The sequence below is a fragment of the Caretta caretta genome, chromosome 16, assembly GCF_965140235.1.
Source record: "Caretta caretta isolate rCarCar2 chromosome 16, rCarCar1.hap1, whole genome shotgun sequence".
NCBI classification, from domain to species: domain Eukaryota; kingdom Metazoa; phylum Chordata; order Testudines; family Cheloniidae; genus Caretta; species Caretta caretta.
In genome coordinates this window covers 19732971-19751496 of record NC_134221.1, presented here as the reverse complement: position 1 = coordinate 19751496, position 18526 = coordinate 19732971, and the positions used below count along the sequence as shown (strand labels likewise).

General features: G+C 45.0%; 2 protein-coding genes across 3 annotated transcripts; one reads left to right on the top strand and one right to left on the bottom strand.

Moving 5' to 3' along the window:
• On the bottom strand, nt 1–7065 carry ENTR1 (endosome associated trafficking regulator 1). Its single transcript, XM_075120532.1, has 8 exons — nt 6959–7065; nt 6771–6862; nt 6296–6676; nt 5521–5594; nt 3417–3528; nt 2303–2365; nt 1283–1422; nt 1–727 (listed from the first exon to the last, which is right to left on the bottom strand). Exons 1-8 carry the CDS (start codon nt 7026–7028, stop codon nt 634–636), a joined length of 1026 nt encoding a protein of 341 aa, XP_074976633.1. The 5' UTR covers nt 7029–7065; the 3' UTR covers nt 1–633.
• Nucleotides 7066–7305: 240 nt separating this feature from the next.
• Nucleotides 7306–17903, top strand: PMPCA (peptidase, mitochondrial processing subunit alpha). 2 transcript variants are annotated; one of them, XM_075120531.1, is made up of 13 exons: nt 7306–7455; nt 8442–8644; nt 9612–9691; nt 9982–10064; nt 10343–10437; nt 10970–11070; nt 11949–12212; nt 12563–12655; nt 13016–13134; nt 13613–13703; nt 14291–14353; nt 14844–14988; nt 16260–17903. In XM_075120531.1, the coding sequence occupies exons 1-13, from the start codon at nt 7403–7405 to the stop codon at nt 16427–16429; spliced, it is 1560 nt and encodes a 519-aa protein (XP_074976632.1). In that variant the 5' UTR covers nt 7306–7402; the 3' UTR covers nt 16430–17903. The 2 variants fall into 2 exon arrangements, with proteins under 2 accessions (XP_074976632.1, XP_048678564.2); XM_048822607.2 differs by having other exon boundaries at nt 14291–14357; nt 14848–14988.
• The last annotated feature ends 623 nt before the right edge of the window (nt 17904–18526 follow it).

The following is an 18526-nucleotide window of genomic DNA, read 5'->3' as shown; positions in this document are numbered from 1 at the left end:
TAGTATTTTGCAGTTTAATTTCTTTTTTAAAAAAAATAGTTACAAAACCTAATACAATTAAAAAGCCATTTTTAAATATATTTAGAAAGTACTTAAACTGTTAAAGTATTATGTATGGTGTAGTCTCATTTTCATATTTAATTATACAAGAGTTCAAAATATTTTCCCCTATCTCACCACTCATGGCAGTAACAAAAACAAAACCACAGAAAAGATTTATTTGCTCCTAGCATTTATAAAATACTTTGACACAGCACTACTAGAGGGAATGAGGGGAAAATGCAGGGAGCATAGTGTTTTGAGTCCAGTGCTCCAGTTCATTTTAATGGGAGACTGCAATGCACAAACAGCGAAGGCTGGGTCTTGAGGTCCCAATCCAGCAAAGCACTTAAAATATATGCTTTGCTGGATCAGGTTTCGGAGAGCCAGTGGCTGCCATTGTACTGTTGATACAATGTAAGGAAGGGTAATACTACACCAGTACATAACTGTTCTCCCACAATAAAAACATTAAGGGTAAAGGTTGCATATTTTAAGACAAAGCATTTTTTAAATATTAAAGCAAACAATCTTTGAATAGTGATTTTGGTATGTAAACAGAACTCTTGGGGTTGAGTTCCTTTAGTGGTTTTTTCACGGTCCATCATCTGAAATTTCAGAAATTCTGTCTATCGATTTAAGAAGTTCGGCAACAACCTGCAATGATTCTGCTCCAGAGATCAATTGCCTGGAATTTAAAAAACAAAATACTGAACAGGATAGGGTAGATTACAAGTAACAAGAAATGTTACCAGAAGAGGGGTTGATATGCAGAGACAAAGATAATCAGAGAACATCTATGCAATTTCAGTTGCTAAGAAAAACAGTTCACTTGAATTGCAAAATTCACTGTAAAAGAAAAGATTTAGGTAGTTTAGGATTAATATTTACAGTGTTAATTAAAAACCCTAGTTGTATAAAAGCTTAATACTACACAGAAAATGGACTTAATTTTGAACAGTTAGTGAAAAATCTGAATCGTATAATTATTTTCCTGCAGTGTGTGCACAACACAAACATAGCAACACTGAGCTACTGTAGGTGAAACTAGAAAGTGAAACTGAACAGTCTGTTCGCACCTCCATGCTATGTGAAATTGAAATTCAAAACGTAAACAAAATGTAAACATGATCTCATGAATGTCAATGGAAGAGCCTCCAGTACTGTAATTTTCATTTAGTCTATAGACTCCTATTAGGACAAGTTCTTTATTTTACTGTTCTCTTTATAAAGCTGAACTTACTTTATTGAAGAGCGTGAATTTGTAATTACTCTCAGAAGATTCTGCAGGGCAACATCTGCATTTTGTTTCACTACAGCCAAACTAGCAGACTCGCCCGTCTTCAAGGCTTCATTCTCTGTCTTGTAATTCTTCAGCTGAACCTTAGGAAGAGTTTAGTTTATTATAAACAATTTCTCTGGAGCAGATGCACATTTATTTATATAAAATGGCATAAGAAAACAATTCCTATGAGTACTTGAATGCTACTTTTGGGGGGCTAATTTAGGGCTCTCTCCATTAGGAACTTGTGCCATCTGCAAGATCATGGTCTCCACTTACAGGGATCAAAATTCTTCATGTGATCTCTGATCCAGGACTAACCTTGGAAGTCTTTACCAGACCTGAAAGCATCTGTACTATAGTCCCACCATGTGCTTCTAACCCTGGCAGGTTGCTAGTTAGCAGTCTTGAAATCTGCTTCATTCTGAAAACCATCTTGCGGCTGCTTCCCTTACTCCACTTTAATTCTGATATTATAGTAGTAGATTTACCAACTCATTCAGAAGTTACTACTTGATATCAGAAATCTGGACTTCCAGGTGGTGTTGGGGTTACTGTCTTCTCTTACCAGTGTAAGATACAAGGCACTAAAATCAGTTCAAATTTAGAGTGTGCATTGGGGATGAGGAAGAGGTTAATCAGAATAATACGATTTTAATGTCTATCACGTATAACATACCATGGCTAAAAGTCAGTGTTTATGCCAATGGAAAGTGAGAAATCTCAGATTCTGTGGGATAAGAAGCCTCACAATAGTTACTGGTCCCATGGCGCACAAATTCTAAACTTTGGAATTCTGAAATTTTTGGTTTACGTTGACTTAATATACGTTCAATCAGAACACAAGGACATTTTATAGAAGATTCACCCACAGGTGAATACTTTTCCAGTAGCACTGTTATAAACTCTGAAATATCAAGATATTTTCACTTGAAGTTCATACAGTAAGAGAACCTGAAAAAGGAGAGGACAGATTCATACCTGAAGTAATGCATTTTCCTGTCTCAGTTTTACAACGTTATTTTCTGCTTTCACAGCCCGTTTCTGAAATAAAAGATACCAAGATTATTTATATTTATATTGCGGTAGCGCCCAGAATGCACTATGCATTTTCCTCATACAGAGGAATGTATAAGCCCTATCTCAAAGAGACTAAAATAACAAAGATCGGTATGTTACATCCCTTCCCTATCAAGTGATCAAGGCAGCAATACATCTCCTTCCTTCTGAATAAGGAAAGAATTTACTCACTATAAACAAACAGATGACTTAAATACCAACTTTCTTGCAGGCAATGTCGATATGAAAATATCTGTAAATTATGTGTAAGTTGGGTGTTTCCAGAAAGCTACACAGAATCAGCTGAACATGAGTGATTAAGTTTCAGAGTAACAGCCGTGTTAGTCTGTATTCGCAAAAAGAAAAGGAGTACTTGTGGCACCTTAGAGACTAACCAATTTATTTGAGCATAAGCTTTTGTGAGCTACAGCTCACTTCATTGGATGCATACTGTGGAAAATACAGATGTTCTTATACATACAAACCATGAAAAAATGGGTGTTTACCACTACAAAAGGTTTTCTCTCCCCCCACCCCACTCTCCTGCTGGTAATAGCTTATCTAAAGTGATCACTTCTGTATTTTCCACAGTATGCACCTGATGAAGTGAGCTGTAGCTCACGAAAGCTTATGCGCAAATAAATTGGTTAGTCTCTAAGGTGCCACAAGTATTCCTTTTCTTTTTATGAGTGATTAAGATTCTTTAATCAGTCATGCAAAGCCCTGACTCCTGTATAACTGAGGTACTTTTGGAGTGGAACTCAGCTCCTTTTCATGTTAGCAGCCCTTGCTTCAGACGTGCTGTCAGTAATAGACACTTGATACTATGAAAAGTGATAGATAACTTGTCTCCTGAATGATGTAAGGGAAAAAGTTGAACCCAAGTGTCAGAGTTGAAAAGAGAATGTTACCATTACTGAACCATCCTCCACCCTGCATTGCTTATGCTTCCTCCAGTGTGTGAGGGGGAAAACAAAAACCCACAGGACAACCCTGATCATGGTTCTGTACTATAAGAACACAAAGAAATATTTACAGTCATCAACTGGAGATTCTGTTCTACATGCTGCACCATTGCTTCTAGATCCCGAGCCTCTTTTTGCTCTTTAATCTTGTTCTCTTCTAGTTTTTTTTCAAGCTTCTTTACCCTTGTTAAAGAGAACAAAGTAGGCATTTTTATTTGCATTCAGTGGGAGAGAGTACAAAGTGTTGCAGGCAAGATGATTCTCTTAAGGGTCCAATATTTTTAGAACATCCTAGATAGAGGCTTCAGTATGACAAAAATGTTCATTCTAATGTACTATAGAAAATCCACCCACAGAATTAGGTTTCCAGGCTGGGCCTCAGGGGATTTATTTGTTCAACATCCATTAGCGTCAAGGATAATTATGCAGCTGAATCTCTGCACATCAAGTCCATTCACTGTTGTTATGTTTAACACCAATAATTTGGGCTTGAATAGGGACTGGGCGTGGCTGGCCCATTACAAAAGCAGCTTTGCCTCTCTTGGAATTGACACCTCCTCATCTATTATTGAGAGTGGACTACATCCACCCTGATCGAGTTGGCCCTGTCAGCACTGGTTCTCCACTTGTGAGGTAACTCCCTTCCCTTTATGTGTCATTATATAATGCCTGCATCTGTAATTTTCACTCCATGCATCTGAAGAAGTGGTGTTTTACCCACGAAAGCTTATGCCCAAATAAATCTGTTAGTCTTTAAAGTACCACCAGACTTCTTGTTGTTTTTGTGGATACAGACTAACACGGCTACCCCCTGATACTTGTTTTTATGTTGCTTTTCAAGCCATTCTGAGGTGTGGTTGGGTTGTGTAACAATCCATTTTTAGGAAAGTGTGAATTGCCTCAGTATGTGAAGCAGCATGGTGTAGTGGACAGAGAAATTCCTGAGTTCTAATCACAACTCTGTCACTGATTCACCTGTGACCTGGGGAAATTCACTTAACCTCCCCACCATCAATTTCCCTATTGGTAAAATGAAAATACTTACTTGCCTCACAGGAGCAAAGGAAGGATTATTAATACATTACTCTGAAGTGTTCCAATAGGCAAGTTTGCCTTCATTGACAAACTGAGTTGAATAGGTTATAAAAGAGGACAGAATTTGGCTCCAATTATTATTAAAAAAACAAGACACCAAATCAGATTAACATTCTACTTACTTTCCCTGATTTCCTTCTAAAAGGAAATCCAGCTGATTTCTTAGAAGCCAAAGTTTCTCAGCTGAAATAACCCTGTAGTGAAGTTGTCATACAATAGTGTAAACCAGTGGTCTCTAAACTTTTTACACCCAAGATCACTTTTGAATTTAAGGGCAACCCAGGATCTACCCCATCCCTTCCCCAAAGCCCCGCTCACTCTATCCCCCCAAATCTCCATCGTTCGCTCTTCCACACCCTCACCGGGCTGGGGTAGGGGTTTGGTAGGGAGTTTAGGCTCAGGGCTGGGGCCAAGGGGTTTGCAGTGTGGAAGGGGGCTCTGAACTAAGCCTGGGGCAGGGGGTTGAGGTGCAGGAGGAGGTGAGGGGTGCAAGCTCCAAGAGGGGGCTTAGAGCTGGAGGTTGCGGTGCAGGAGGGGGTTTGGGGTGCTGGCTCCAGGATGGGGCTTGGGTGGGGAACACAGCCTGCCGCCAGGCAGCCCTTTCCTCCGGCGGTTCCTGGTTGGTGGTGCAGCATGGCTGCCACTAAGGCAGGCTCCCCGCCTACCCTGGCCCCACACCACTCCTGGAAGTGGCCAACGCACCCCTGCGGGAGAACGGGGGGGGCACATGGCTCCGCGCACTGCCCCTCTCTGCAAGCACCGCCCCGGCAGCTCCCATTGGCCACAGCTCCCCATTCCCAGTCAATGGGAGCTGCAGGGGCGGTGCTTCTGCTGTCCGCTTCCGGAAGGGGCTTGGGCAGGCAGGGAGCCTGCCTTAGCAGCAGCCCTGCAACACCACCGGAGATTGTGATTGACTGGGAGATCCTCTAGGACTGACCAGTCGATCGTGATCGACCGGTTGGTGACCACTGGTTTAAACTGTCACAAATCTCGTTTCATTTAGTTACAATGTATAAGGATATCAGCACTTCATCTTCATTTATTAAGTTAATGATTTCTTTTCCGCTGTAATATACATACTTGTCTGTCTGAATTTCAGAGAAGAAGTGAAGCTGGTTAATCTTGCTTCTTAGTTTGGCATTTTCTTCTTGTAGCTGCAGAAAAATTCTCATTAGAAATCAGGAATGTATGGTCTGGTGATCGTACTGATCTTTTAGCTTATGCTATAAAGAAGAGTTTAGAACTATTTCAAGCGGCTTCATTTCATCCAACTCTGAAGCCAAGTTGCCTTGGTACCGTGCACAGACTTCAGTGACAATGAAGTTACATTTTAAAGACCCTTTAGGGCAGTAGTTCTCAAACTTTTGTGCTGGTGACTCCTTTCACTTAGCAAGCCTCTGAGTACAATCTCCCCCTTATATATATATAAAAAAAAATTTATAAGTTTTTAATTTATTTAACACCCTTATAAATGCTGGAGGCAAAGCCGGCTTTGTGGTGGAGGCTGACAGCTTGTGATCATCCCCCCAGTGAAATAACCTCCTGACCCTCTGAGGGGTCCCGACCCCCAGTTTGAGACCCCCTGCTTTAGGGTGACCTAAAATAACTTTTCTGTAACACGCTGAGGTGCAAACTCAAGTTCCAGCACTTCACAATCCACCAGGACTATAAACGAGAAAGCCAAGGTGGGCGAGGCAGTATCTTTGACTGGACCAACTTCTCTGCTGGTGAGAGAGAAGCTCCTCAGGCCGGGGAAAGGTTCTGAGTGTGGCGCTGGAGGCTGGGATGCTCCGAGTACTTTCCCCCGACCGGAAGAGCTCTACCAGCTCGATCAGAGACGAGCTCAGCCGCCTACCTCCCGGACGGCGGGCTGCAGCGGGTGATAACGCCCATCTCCGGCTTCCGCCCCGGACGCCAGGCTCCGGTCCCCGGTCCCGAGAGCTGCGTAGCCCAGCGGGTCGCTCTCGTCCAGCGGCCAGGGAGCGGAGTCCTCCAGCCCCGACCAGTCCGGGCGGTCGCAGTAAAAGAAGTCCGAGGCGCTAGGCCCCGGCGAGGCGCCTCGGGGCCCGGCCAAGTGGGCCCGCTCCTCCACGGCGGCGGGCTGGTAACACCCGCTCCACTCCGCATCCTCCTCGTCCAGCAGCGTGTCGCCGGCGCTGGGGTCCGGGAAAAACGGCTCCGGGAGCCGCAGGCCCAGCCCCGAGGCCTCGGGGGGCGGCGGCGGCCCGGCGGCGCCCTGCAGGGAGAGAGGGCGCAGGTGGGGGTCGCGGGCTGGCTGGGGGGGGGGGGATCGCGCGCCCGTCCCTCCCCGCGCCCCGCCCCCTCGCTACCTTGGGGCTGGCGCCGCGCGGGGCCGCGCTCCGGCCCTGGCTCCGCACGAACTCCTTGAAGGAGAAGGGGTTGGCCGCGCCGGGCTCCTCGCCTGCGGGGAGAGAGGGGGCGCGTCAGCCGGGCGGCGCGGACTCGGGGCCCGGGGAGACACCCCCCCTCCCGCCATGCCCCCCCTCCCGGCTCTCACCGCCCCAGAGGTGGGGGTTCGGGGAAGGGGAGCGGGGGCCGACGGCTGGGGCGCGGTTGTGACCCGCCATGGCCCCCCACCCGCTACCGCCGCCGCCGCCGCCTCCGCCTCCGCCTCCTCCTCCTCCTCCCCCCCTCAGCGACGGCTAGAGAGGCCCCAGGCCGGCCAGTCAGCTCCCCGCGGGGCAGGAGGCGGGGCCATTCCCCGCCTGGGCCCGCCCTTCCTGGAACGGTCCAACCAGCAGCCACCTCGGGTCATTCCCGCCTCCGCGCTAACCACTGAGAGCCCGCCTCCGGACACTCAGCCCCACCCCTCGCCGGCATTGACCAACCAGCAAGCACCGCCCCCGAACGCGCTTAGCTCCTCCCCGCGCCCCCCGCGTGGTGTCCGTGCCGGGCAGCCGGGCGGAAGGGGAGGCGGAGGCCGGGGCTTCCCGGACATAAGATGGCGGCGAACATGGTGCGGTTTCGGGGTGGCGCGTGGGGCCCGGTTCGCAGGTGAGAGCTGCCTCCTCCCCCACCCGAAGAGTAGTTGAATAGAGCGGCCCGTGGGCCCTCACTCTCCCCCTTATTGGAGCCCCCTAATGACTCCCCCCGTTAGCTTCCCCCCCCATGGAGCCCCCCGTGATCCCTCACCCTCCCCCCCCCCATGGAGTCTCCAGTGACTCCCCACCCTTCCCCCCCAGAGAGTCCCCCAGCCTCTCCTCTGACAGGGGCCCCAAGGCCCTTGCTCTCCCCGAGCTCTTCCTCCTGCCAGAGACTCAAGAATCCCGGTCCTCCCCAGTGCCCGCTGCCAGACACCCCCAAGAGTCCCCTCCCCTGCCAGAAACCTCCCCCCACCCAAACCCACTCCTCAGTGACTCCTAATTGCTTCACCATCACCTTTCCAAGAACCCGGGTGCCACCCCCAGGCTCTCCTCTGACAGGGACCCCCAAGATCTATGTCGGGCTGCTGCCTTCAGGACCCCGCACACCCCTAGCTGCTCTTCGGCCAGTGACCTCACAAGATCCCCACAGGTCCTGACCTGCCCATAAATAAGGGGGCATAAATGAAAGCATATCTGTCTACCTCACCTACCGAGCCTCCTTCCCTTGGGGCATCATGCAGGGCTTTCCTTTGGCTGGAAGCCCATTCGCTCAACCACATGATTGTGGGAACATTTTAGCCTCTTTCATAGTTTGCTGGACATTGAACAGCCCTTGATGGACAGAATTGGAAACCTCAGCAACCTTCTGGTAGTATGACTGTCACTAGTGAGGTCAGGGCCAGTTGATTCCATGTATCCACTTAAGTACTTATGTGGGCCCCAGCACTGTGGTATCTGAGGGAATTTTTATCTTCTCAACACTCTAACAAAGTAGGGAAGTGCCATAATCTTCACAGTCAAAGCATCCACTCTCAATTGTTACTAAAAGCCTGTTTGATGAACTGAGGTCCGGTGCACTGATTAGTGTTTTTATACAAATGTCTATGATTGGTCTAGGTTTGGCCTGGCAGCCTACAGAAAATACAGCAGTGGTGGTGGCTGCCCCAGTGTCCCTCTCACTTCTCCTCTGCCTGGAGTGCCTAAGCCTGTCTTCGCAACGGTTGACGGACAGGAGAAATTTGAAACCAAAGTTACAACGCTAGAGAACGGACTGCGGATTGCGTCACAAAACAAATTTGGACAGTTCTGTACTGTAGGCAGTAAGTACTGAATGACTTCAAGCAGGCAAGTCTCACTGCTCAGGGGAAGTGCTATGACTGGTGTTATACAGGTCAGACTCAATGATCACAATTGTCCCTTCTGGCTTTGGAATCTAGGAATCATTGCATTTGGATCTACTGTATATAGAGGCCCACATCCTGCTTTGGCATCAATGGCCAAATTCCCATTGACTTAACTGGGAGCAGCTTTGGTATTTAGGTACCAACGCAATACAGACATACCTAATGGCTTGTCTTCACTGCACAGTTAACTTAAGTTATCTACGCTTGAGTTACTCCCCTTGAGTTAGCCTAGCTCAAGCGAGAGCAGCCACACTGCAAAATAACACTAGAGTTGTACCAAGTGGCAGAGTTGGCAGCTGATAAGTTGCGTTAACTTGAGTTTTGGCCTATACCCCAGTGGGCCAGCCAACTTGAGTTAAAAGCACCTCACTTGAGTCAAGGGATTTTGTGTGGGGACGGGAGCAACACTTGAGTTATAACTCAAATGAAATTTGCAGTGAAGTTAAGTCCTTAGCGATATGGTAGTTAAATATTTACTTAGAAATAATCGCAAAAAGAAGAGGAGTACTTGTGGCACCTTAGAGACTAACCAATTTATTTGAGCATAAGCTTTCGTGAGCTACAGCTCACTTCATCGGATGCATACTGTGGAGACATTTTCCACAGTATGCATCCGATGAAGTGAGCTGTAGCTCACGAAAGCTTATGCTCAAATAAATTGGTTAGTCTCTAAGGTGCCACAAGTACTCCTCTTCTTTTTGCCAATACAGACTAACACGGCTGTTACTCTGAAACCTTAGAAATAATCGAATGCATTGAAATTATGATGTTTTAAATTGAGGTGGTCTTCGCTAGTCGTATGCTTTCTCATGCTTGTAAAACCAGTGAATAGGCTATGGGGTTAAAATAAACATTAACTTTTTTAAATTTTTTTTTATGTAAGTTCTTATAAATTCAGGATCAAGACATGAAGCAAAATACCTTAGCGGCATTTCACACTTTTTGGAAAAGTTGGCTTTCTCTGTAAGTATTGTTTGTGACGATAAGGTTCCTAAAGCCTCTGTGTTAAATACTTACAAAAAACCTAACCTGTTATTAGTGTGGCTGTAATTATTCTCAGAAGGCCCAAGTCTGCTTTCCTTGAGCACCCAAGATTCTTACTGACTTCAAGGAATGCGGCTCAAGCTCTAAGTATTTATTTGCTTCAAGTGGGGAAAAAAAGAAAAGTGCTTCAGTTTATTAGATCACACTAACAAACGGTCAATAGACACATTTCATAAGCCTTAACGCTTTTTTTTTTTCCTTTTGGTTAGTCTACAGCCCAGTTTGGCAGCAAAGATGAAATTCTTCTCACCTTGGAAAAGCACGGGGGTATTTGTGATTGTCAGGCATCAAGGTACAAATCTTACTCTGTATTTCCCTATGCATGAATAGTTGTCATGATTGCTGACAATGACACATGACTGAACTTGATTTTCTGTTCAACAACAACAATGACTTTGTTTTTGAATAGCAAGAGTAATCTCTTTGTAGCAAATTGCAATAAGGATGCTAGTTTGAACATAAAATAAGGAATTTTAGCACTTTACCATCTTCAAAGTAATGGGCAAATATTGCCCGGAGTTCATATATTCCACTTGTAAACTGAATGCAAAACATCTGTTTGTGTTGCAGGGATACCACAATGTATGCTGTTTCTGCTGATGCCAAAGGCCTAGACACTGTGGTGAATCTACTGGCTGATGTAGTACTACAGCCCAGGTTATCAGGTGTGAGAATCTGAGTCACTGTTTCAGGAAAGGATACCTAGACATCACATGACAAAATTATTTCAGTACTATCGTTCATTACATCCTACTGATTTAAAGACTTTACAAAGTCTGTGTTGAGTATTGGATTAGAGCAAACATTAAATTGCTATAGAATGTTTTTATTATGAAAGTTAATATGCTAATAAGACAGGCCAGTCATTTCCACTTCCTTCTAGCAACAGGGTTTGTTTTAGACTGTTTGCTTTCATCTGAGAAGATGAACAAAGAATAATATTGCCCTAGTCTGAAAATGGATTCAATCTACTGCTGCTTTCCTATCAGCCTCAGTGTTTTACTTAGGACTGAATAGTGTGTATGGATTCTTTCCCCCACCCCTCTTGATTTGGGCTTCTTTGTTTCTGGACCTCAGAGATTCTGCTGGAGCCAACATCCCATGGTGCTCCTCGTTGTCTGTGCAGGACCCAAGGAGTTAATTACCTATTCAATACTTTGGACAGTGGTTCATAGCCTTTGTTTTATCTCGCTGTAGATGAAGAAATTGAGATGACTCGAATGGCTGTGCAATTTGAGCTCGAAGATCTGAATATGAGACCTGATCCAGAGCCACTACTAACTGAGATGATACATGCGGTAAACTGCTGTGGGGTTTGTCTCGCACACATTGCTCTCTGCAATATGTGATGCAGTTTCTTTCTCACCCTTTACTTAATTTCACTGGTGCTTTTTATCTGGTCTATAAACACACTTTTATTATGCTAACATAGAATTTGGGGAGCATTTTGCTTACACCTCCATTTTGAAATCCTATATTCTGCATGAGGTACAAAGTCAAGAAAGGGGCAGTTAAGGTTCCAACATAAACCAGAGCTTATTCACACTGCCATCTTTGTAAAGTGTGCTTGATACTTGGACTTCATGCTTCTTTTAGAACTTCCTGTTTCCAGCATTCCATTGTTTTTCCTGTTTCCACCTTCAGGATGATGACTTACATTTATGTAGTGCTCTTTCTCCCCAAGGATCCAAGCTATTCATCTAGTACCACTGAAGTCTGGGCTCTGGTTCTGCTGAGGCGGGCGGGATCCTGCCCCTGAAAGTATAGGCTATAGAAACTGGACAAATCCCTGCTCTTACAAACAGGGCCATGATATCATTAATATCCATGTACAGCAGACAGGGTCTTGGATTTTTAAAGCCTCTGGAAGTGCCATGTACATTGAGTCCATTAAGTTTACTGTACCTTCCTCAAAAGAATGAAGGGCTTTGTTGATCTTGAGTCCAGTTAGTCTAAATGTTTCAAACCTGACAGTTACCCAATCCTCTCCTGCTATAACTTATCTTTGCGGGTGGGGCACAAGTGAAATGATGCTCAGTATGTGTTCCCTCTCTTACTGCATCTACATTAGCCTAGGCGCAAAGGGGCAAAGGAAGGCTCATGTCATAATTTTGAGGGAGAACAAAGCATTGTGTGTTCTAAACTAAGGGTGGTTGTGTGTTCACTCTCCCAATAGGCAGCTTACAGGGAGAACACCGTGGGACTCAACAGGTTCTGCCCCGTGGAAAACATAGAGAAAATGGATCAGAAAGTGCTCCATTCATATCTGCAGAATTACTATACACCTGACCGGATGGTGTTGGCTGGGGTTGGGATAGAGCATGAGCAGTTGGTCGAGTGTGCCAGGAAGTATTTGCTTGGTGTAGATCCCGTGTGGAGAAGCGAGAAGCCCAAGCAAGTTGACAAATCCGTTGCACAGTACACAGGAGGAATCATCAAGGTAAAATAAAAGCAAGAACTAATCAGTGCATCATGCAACTTCCTCTTGTGTTAAAGTACAGTAATAGATTTGAACTCCCTTGATTTCATTCATCGTGGTAGGTCTTCGTTTTCAAAAAGGCACCTCTTGACTTGTGATAAGCAGCATTTGTACCCACAAAACAGCTAATTACATTAGTGCTCATTTGTACATGCAGTTGCCTACTGTGCAGATGCAAGTTCATAAGCCTGCACTTCTAACAGCTGTGTGCGCCCATTGAGGCTGCTGCTGGGCAACTCGTTTGATTTCTGTAATTTACCAGGCCACGCTCTGAAGGTGAAATTCAATCCTAATTTGTTCTCTCCCCACAGCTTGAAAAAGACATGTCGGATGTGAGTTTGGGTCCTACCCCAATCCCTGAGCTGACCCACATCATGATTGGGTTAGAAAGCTGCTCGTTTTTGGTAAGCACTGTCCCAAAAGTCACTGCTGTGCACACCCTAAACTAGCAAAACCTTGAGCAACCATGTCATTGTTCAAAAGTTGGAGCTATTTTGTGTCTGAGAGAACAGACGCATGCAGGTAGCAAGGGAGCTTTTTCCAGCAGTAGCCTGGTGGGAGGCTGGGAAAGGTTTTGCCATCAGACTCTCAAATGCAGGAGTGTGCTATCACATGCATTGCTAGCTAGACCTTGGAGCGATGCACCAATATTTGCACGGCTTCTTGTGTTCATCGGGGCATTTCTCCTGGTATTTTCCCTCTTCCACTTCCCTTTGAGCACCAAGAGGCACTGCAGCTCCACTGACTCTCTCACTGTGATTCAGGAGGAAGACTTCATTCCCTTCGCTGTATTAAACATGATGATGGGAGGCGGTGGCTCCTTTTCTGCCGGAGGGCCTGGCAAGGGCATGTTCACCCGTCTGTATCTTAATGTGCTCAACAGGTGTGTTTACCTCCCTTTCAAGGAATGCTGCCAAAGGACTCGTCTCTGAGGGCCCTGAACAGAAGGCCTCACCTGAAAGCCTAAATATGTCCGGTTTTTAAAAATCAGCTCTTAGAAGCCAGACATGGCTTATTTGGGAGGAGGTGGGTGTCGTTCAACTGAGCACGCAGGTGCCCTGGGATCCTGTCATCCTCCACTGGCCCAAGTCTTCAACAGGGGGGAAAAAATTGTGAAAATCAGCAGTTGATGCAGCTGTTCCTGCACAGTATCCTCCTCCTGTTGAAACAGTGGGGAGGGGAGTAGAAGGCAGACATGCACAGAAGAAAATAATCAGGGGAGCGGAGACATGTTCCTGACTCTTGGACTGACAGTTCGAATTGCCATCAGCATTTGGGAATCCTATCTTGAAGATGAAGCAGGGAGTGTATTGTCTTTTGTTAGTTAGAGAGTACTCAGATGCATGTTCTTGTACTTACAGGCATCACTGGATGTATAATGCAACCTCTTACCATCACAGTTATGAAGATACAGGTCTCTTGTGTATTCATGCCAGTGCAGATCCTCGACAGGTACGTGGCTCTTCTATATCCCAAGCCATAAATTCATAAAAGGTAAGTCTGTCGCTGACTTAATTTCAGATAGTCGTTTTTTCCATATTATCATTAAGCGGTTATCGGTTGCATATAACACATCAAACTTTGTCATTCACAACTACAGGGTACGTTATTTTGCAGTGGGGTTGCATGTTCATAATGGCCAATTCTAACTGTAAAATGTTACTGGCATTGTGAAAGTTCACTACTCTGGAAGAGAGCATCCTATTTTCCCACTTAGCTATGTATAAAGATGAATTGGGTTTATGTATTCCTGACCCACTGCTCTTCCCCAAATGGCTCAAGTGCTCTGCACAGCCTCACTCCCCTTCTGGCAAAGCTCCATTCTCAGTGATGGGAATTGCTTCTGTGGTGCCCTACTACAATTTTCCTGTACTCATGCAGTTCAGCGAAGGAGGGGTTTGAATCTTTCAGACTCCAAAAGGAGAAAAGGGAAAGTCACCTGCTGATTGCTGGTTTTTGATCTTTTTGGTTAAACCCGAGCTGAGAGAATGGGCAGGCATTATTCTATTTTTCTTTCAAAGACTCACTTGTTTTTACAGGTCCGAGAAATGGTGGAAATAATCACAAGAGAGTTCATTTTAATGGCGGGAGCAGTGGGAGAGGCAAGTTGCCCAAGCTCTGTTTTATGCACATAGTCTCAGTACTGAAATACCATGGTGATGGGCCCTAGCTAGGCTGATGAATTTCATATGTAAGATTTTGAATGTACATTTTCTACTGACTATGTTTCATGTGTTTAATAGTCTAGTAATCACAAGAGCATCTCCACAAGGAGGCAGGTGTTTGTAGATCAATTTTCTATGTGTACGGGTGTCAAATATCTATGTAGAAGAAGGGACCCTTTGCCCAATCCTGACTTCACGCCACTTCATTTTGGAACCATTTCCGTTAATTTACCAAGCACCTTCCTTTTCCTTTTAAAAAACCCCACCTCTTTAGACTACCCCCAGCTCCAGACTTATGCTGACAGCAGAATGAGATATTGATGTCTCCCAGTTATTCGTGGAGGATGATGACTGTGTACAGCAGGTAGAGTAGTTGCCAGTCCTGAGACCAGTCTAAAGCAGTCTGCTGTATTTTGTTGCCATACAGGTAGAATTGGAGCGAGCAAAGACCCAGCTGAAATCCATGCTTATGATGAACCTAGAATCCCGGCCAGTTATCTTTGAGGATGTAGGAAGGCAAGTGCTGGCAACAAACACAAGAAAGCTCCCTCATGAGCTGTGCTCTCTCATCGGTGAGTAAACCCCACTGACTTTGCGCTGACCATGTTGGGCTGTAGGTGCACTCTGCTGATACCTTCGCGCAGGAGCTACCTTGCGAGTTCGGGTGGGAGGATTTAAACGCCTAAATCCTGTCCTTGATAAAACAGGACCTTTTGGTAGGGTGCCACCTCTTCAGCAGTGTGAGACTCTTATAGGCTCTTAACCCCCAGAGTGGGGAGCAGGGAAGTTTCAGCAGAATCCCTCAATGGCAGCAGTCGCTCTAAGGATTAAATATTTGTTTGTCAGTACTGGGGCAAATTCCCAGCTCACCTTGCTGCTGATGGTATTTCAAATATAGACAGCAAATGTTAACTAGTGAGGCGATGAAGTCTGAGCCAATGCCCATTTAAATCAACGGAAAGACTTCAGATTAGGCTCTTTTTGTCTAATGCACTGGAAGCCAGGCCATCCCAGCTGTGGCATGGACTTGCTCTGTGTCTGGCCAAGCCACTTAATGTTTCTGATCCTCTGTTTCCCCCTCTGTAGAACAGGAATTACTACCTTTCTCACTTCACGGGGTGTTAGGAGGGAGGGTGACAGTGCAAATGGAAGTGCTCGTTTTGCCCCCGCAGCCCTAGGGTGTGTTTACACTAAGCAAGGCTTACAGAGACACCATCAATTTGATTTTTAAATTAATTTTAAGAGCCAGCCCCATAAGGCTTTTATGGGCAGCCCTGGAAGTAGCCCCTGCGAACAGACCTAGGCCCAGTTCTGCCCCTCCTCCCCATTCCTGTCTCTTCTATCATCTGTGTTGCCTCTCAATTTATTTCAGCTTTGCTGCTGTCATTACTGAGAGAGGCCCTCTTGCGTGGGGCGTAGTGCGTGAGTGATATGGGCTGGTTTGTGTACCAAAACCAGAGCAACTGACCAGCAGAACTGGCCTGACAAAAGCACTATCAAAAAAGTTTTCTCTGATCTCAGAACAATTGTGGCAATTATTTAACAGTTACAAATCGGAGGGAAATGCAGTTGTGAACCTGTCCCCCTTTAACTGGGCATACTTGTAATAAATTAACTTAATATCTTCAAACATCTTACAAAGTAACCCTCAACTGCTTGTGAGCTAGCTAGCTTGGTGCTCCCGTTTGACAGAAGGAGAAATCTGACACACAGTTTCAGAGCTGGGATTAAAATGCAGGCATTCCAAGTATAGATCCAGCACGATGAAATTATTCTGCCTTCAGGGCAAAGCTTCTATCTCTGTTTAAAATGCATTTGAAATAGCTCTTGTCATTGTCTGCAGGTAACGTGAAACCCAACGACATTAAGAGAGTGGTCGCTAAAATGCTTCGTAACAAACCAGCTGTGGCTGCACTGGGTGACTTGACGGAATTGCCTACGTATGAACACATTCAAGCAGCACTGTCTAGTAAGGATGGGCGGCTACCTAGGATGTATCGGCTTTTTCGATAAAGCAGCAAATGCTGTATAGAACAGGAAACTTACTTTTTATATACATATTGTTCTTTGGATTATGTCACTGCAAAAAAAAGAATATTTACATGCACATGGTGTAAATACGGAACTTTTCTTGTAGCTGAGACGGCGTCAGCTGTTCAGAATGTGAAGCGTTCATGCTGGTATAAGCTTACAGAGCGGACCCAGCTCTGAATGACCACTTTGGCCATCAATAAATTCTTCTGCCTTCCGCGGAAGGCGGTGTGTGTAGGCCTTTTCTCTTGGCACCTTGAATAACAGTGTGGCAAAGCAAACCTAAACCACTACAGGTGAAAGGGCTACACATACTGATGAATTAGCCAAGATCTTACAGTTACCACTTGCTTTAAATATCCAGTATTGCAAGGGAAGTGTGTTCATGTTACTTTTTCTTGATAGGTCTGAGCATTGGTGGTTGTTGCCCAAAATGTGTTGTGTTCCTTACGAAAAGAATAGATTTAGGTGGAGTTACATTTCATAAATCAGTTGTCCTCCAATCTTGTAGACTGTGAGTAGTAATACTGTCACTTGGGGAGGATTGTTACAAGTATTGCTAAAGTAAGGTGCTAATGTGAGGCTTCTTAGTCCAGAGAATATATAAAACTGTAATCAAGTTGAAGGGAGGGCACTAGAACAATCTGTCCCCATGACAAAGTTCTGAGTTTATACTTCATTTTAAAATGTAAATATTGGCTGCTTTTGTAAAATACCTTCAATAATCTGAACAAGATTGCTGCATGTTCTTGTTTAGACGTATCATGGATAACATACTTACTTAGTTACAGCTTTCCATCAAATGCTGTGCTCTCAGACAGATCCCCCTGTGAAGGGTGTGGGGTGGTAGATATGTGGCCACACAGTGCTCCCTTGAAATTAGGTTGAATCTTAAGTGCAACTCCTTGTTTCTTGCAAACAGAAAAGCAATTTACCCTGATAACTGCCTATTTCCCCAGGAAAGATTAAGCTGAATTAAATGTTGTCAGCAAACAGACAATGATTTGTATTAAGAGCTTAGTTTTGAAAGTAATTGGTTCTTACTAAAAGCCATTAAGAAGAAATTCATATAAGAATACCAACAATAACAGGGTTAACACAAGAAACCATCACCTTTGACAGGTGAGATGTAATATCCAGTTATATACAAATTTCTGACCTTTCTAGACATAATTAGTGAAATTGTTCAGTGCTGCCATTAAATGACTCTGCATCAGTGATCAAACTGAGCAGAAGGTTCAGAGGCAGCTACTGGTTGCACACACATAACATCCATTCATGTGAGTGGAAGTTGTGCATGCTTCTGGACCAGAGAACATGCCCAAAGTGGTGGTGTTAATACTAACAAAATGCAGCCGCTTTTTGAACCTATGGTATGCTGTAAAACATACCGCTTTGTCCTGTCAGTTGTGGTGCGTATGTTTGTCAAGGAAACAAATAAAGGCAATGAAATGAATGGGTGTGATTAGTAAGTGAGCAAAGTGACTATGACAGTTTAGAAAGTTATCAACTCTTAATGGATTTCTAGAAGGCTTTTAAATTGATAGTTAATGAAGTGCTTTTAAACTAATCCATTAACACTTAGCAAGGCAAGCAAGAAGTGTGTCCTCCTTTACAGCTGAGGAAAGATGACATGATTAGCCCTAGGCCACCTGGGCAGTAAGCCCATGTCACAGCTCTGACTAGAACTCAGCTCTGCTGTTGCTCAGCAACAAAGTTGGCTCTAGCTAAGGTGCACAGTTTTGTTGGGTTTTTTTTTAAGGAACCAAAAAAAAATGACTAAAACTGATGGCTGGACCTGTCCTGTGCACAAACAGAGATGGTTTTAAATTCAGAGGCTCTGTCTCACCCTGTGGGCTATTTATCTTGGCATGTACATGGTCCCATAGGCTTAGGGCTATGCATCTTCTCACGACTGCACATACCCAGGAACCTTCACTCTCTCTGCAAAGGATTTATGGCACATGGGCAGTAGGTCCCTTTTATAGCTTAGTACTGTTCCTGCAGGAAATCTACCTCTCAGTAACAAGCTTAATTTTAGAAACCATGCCATTTGAGGTATGAGTAAATCTGTTCCTC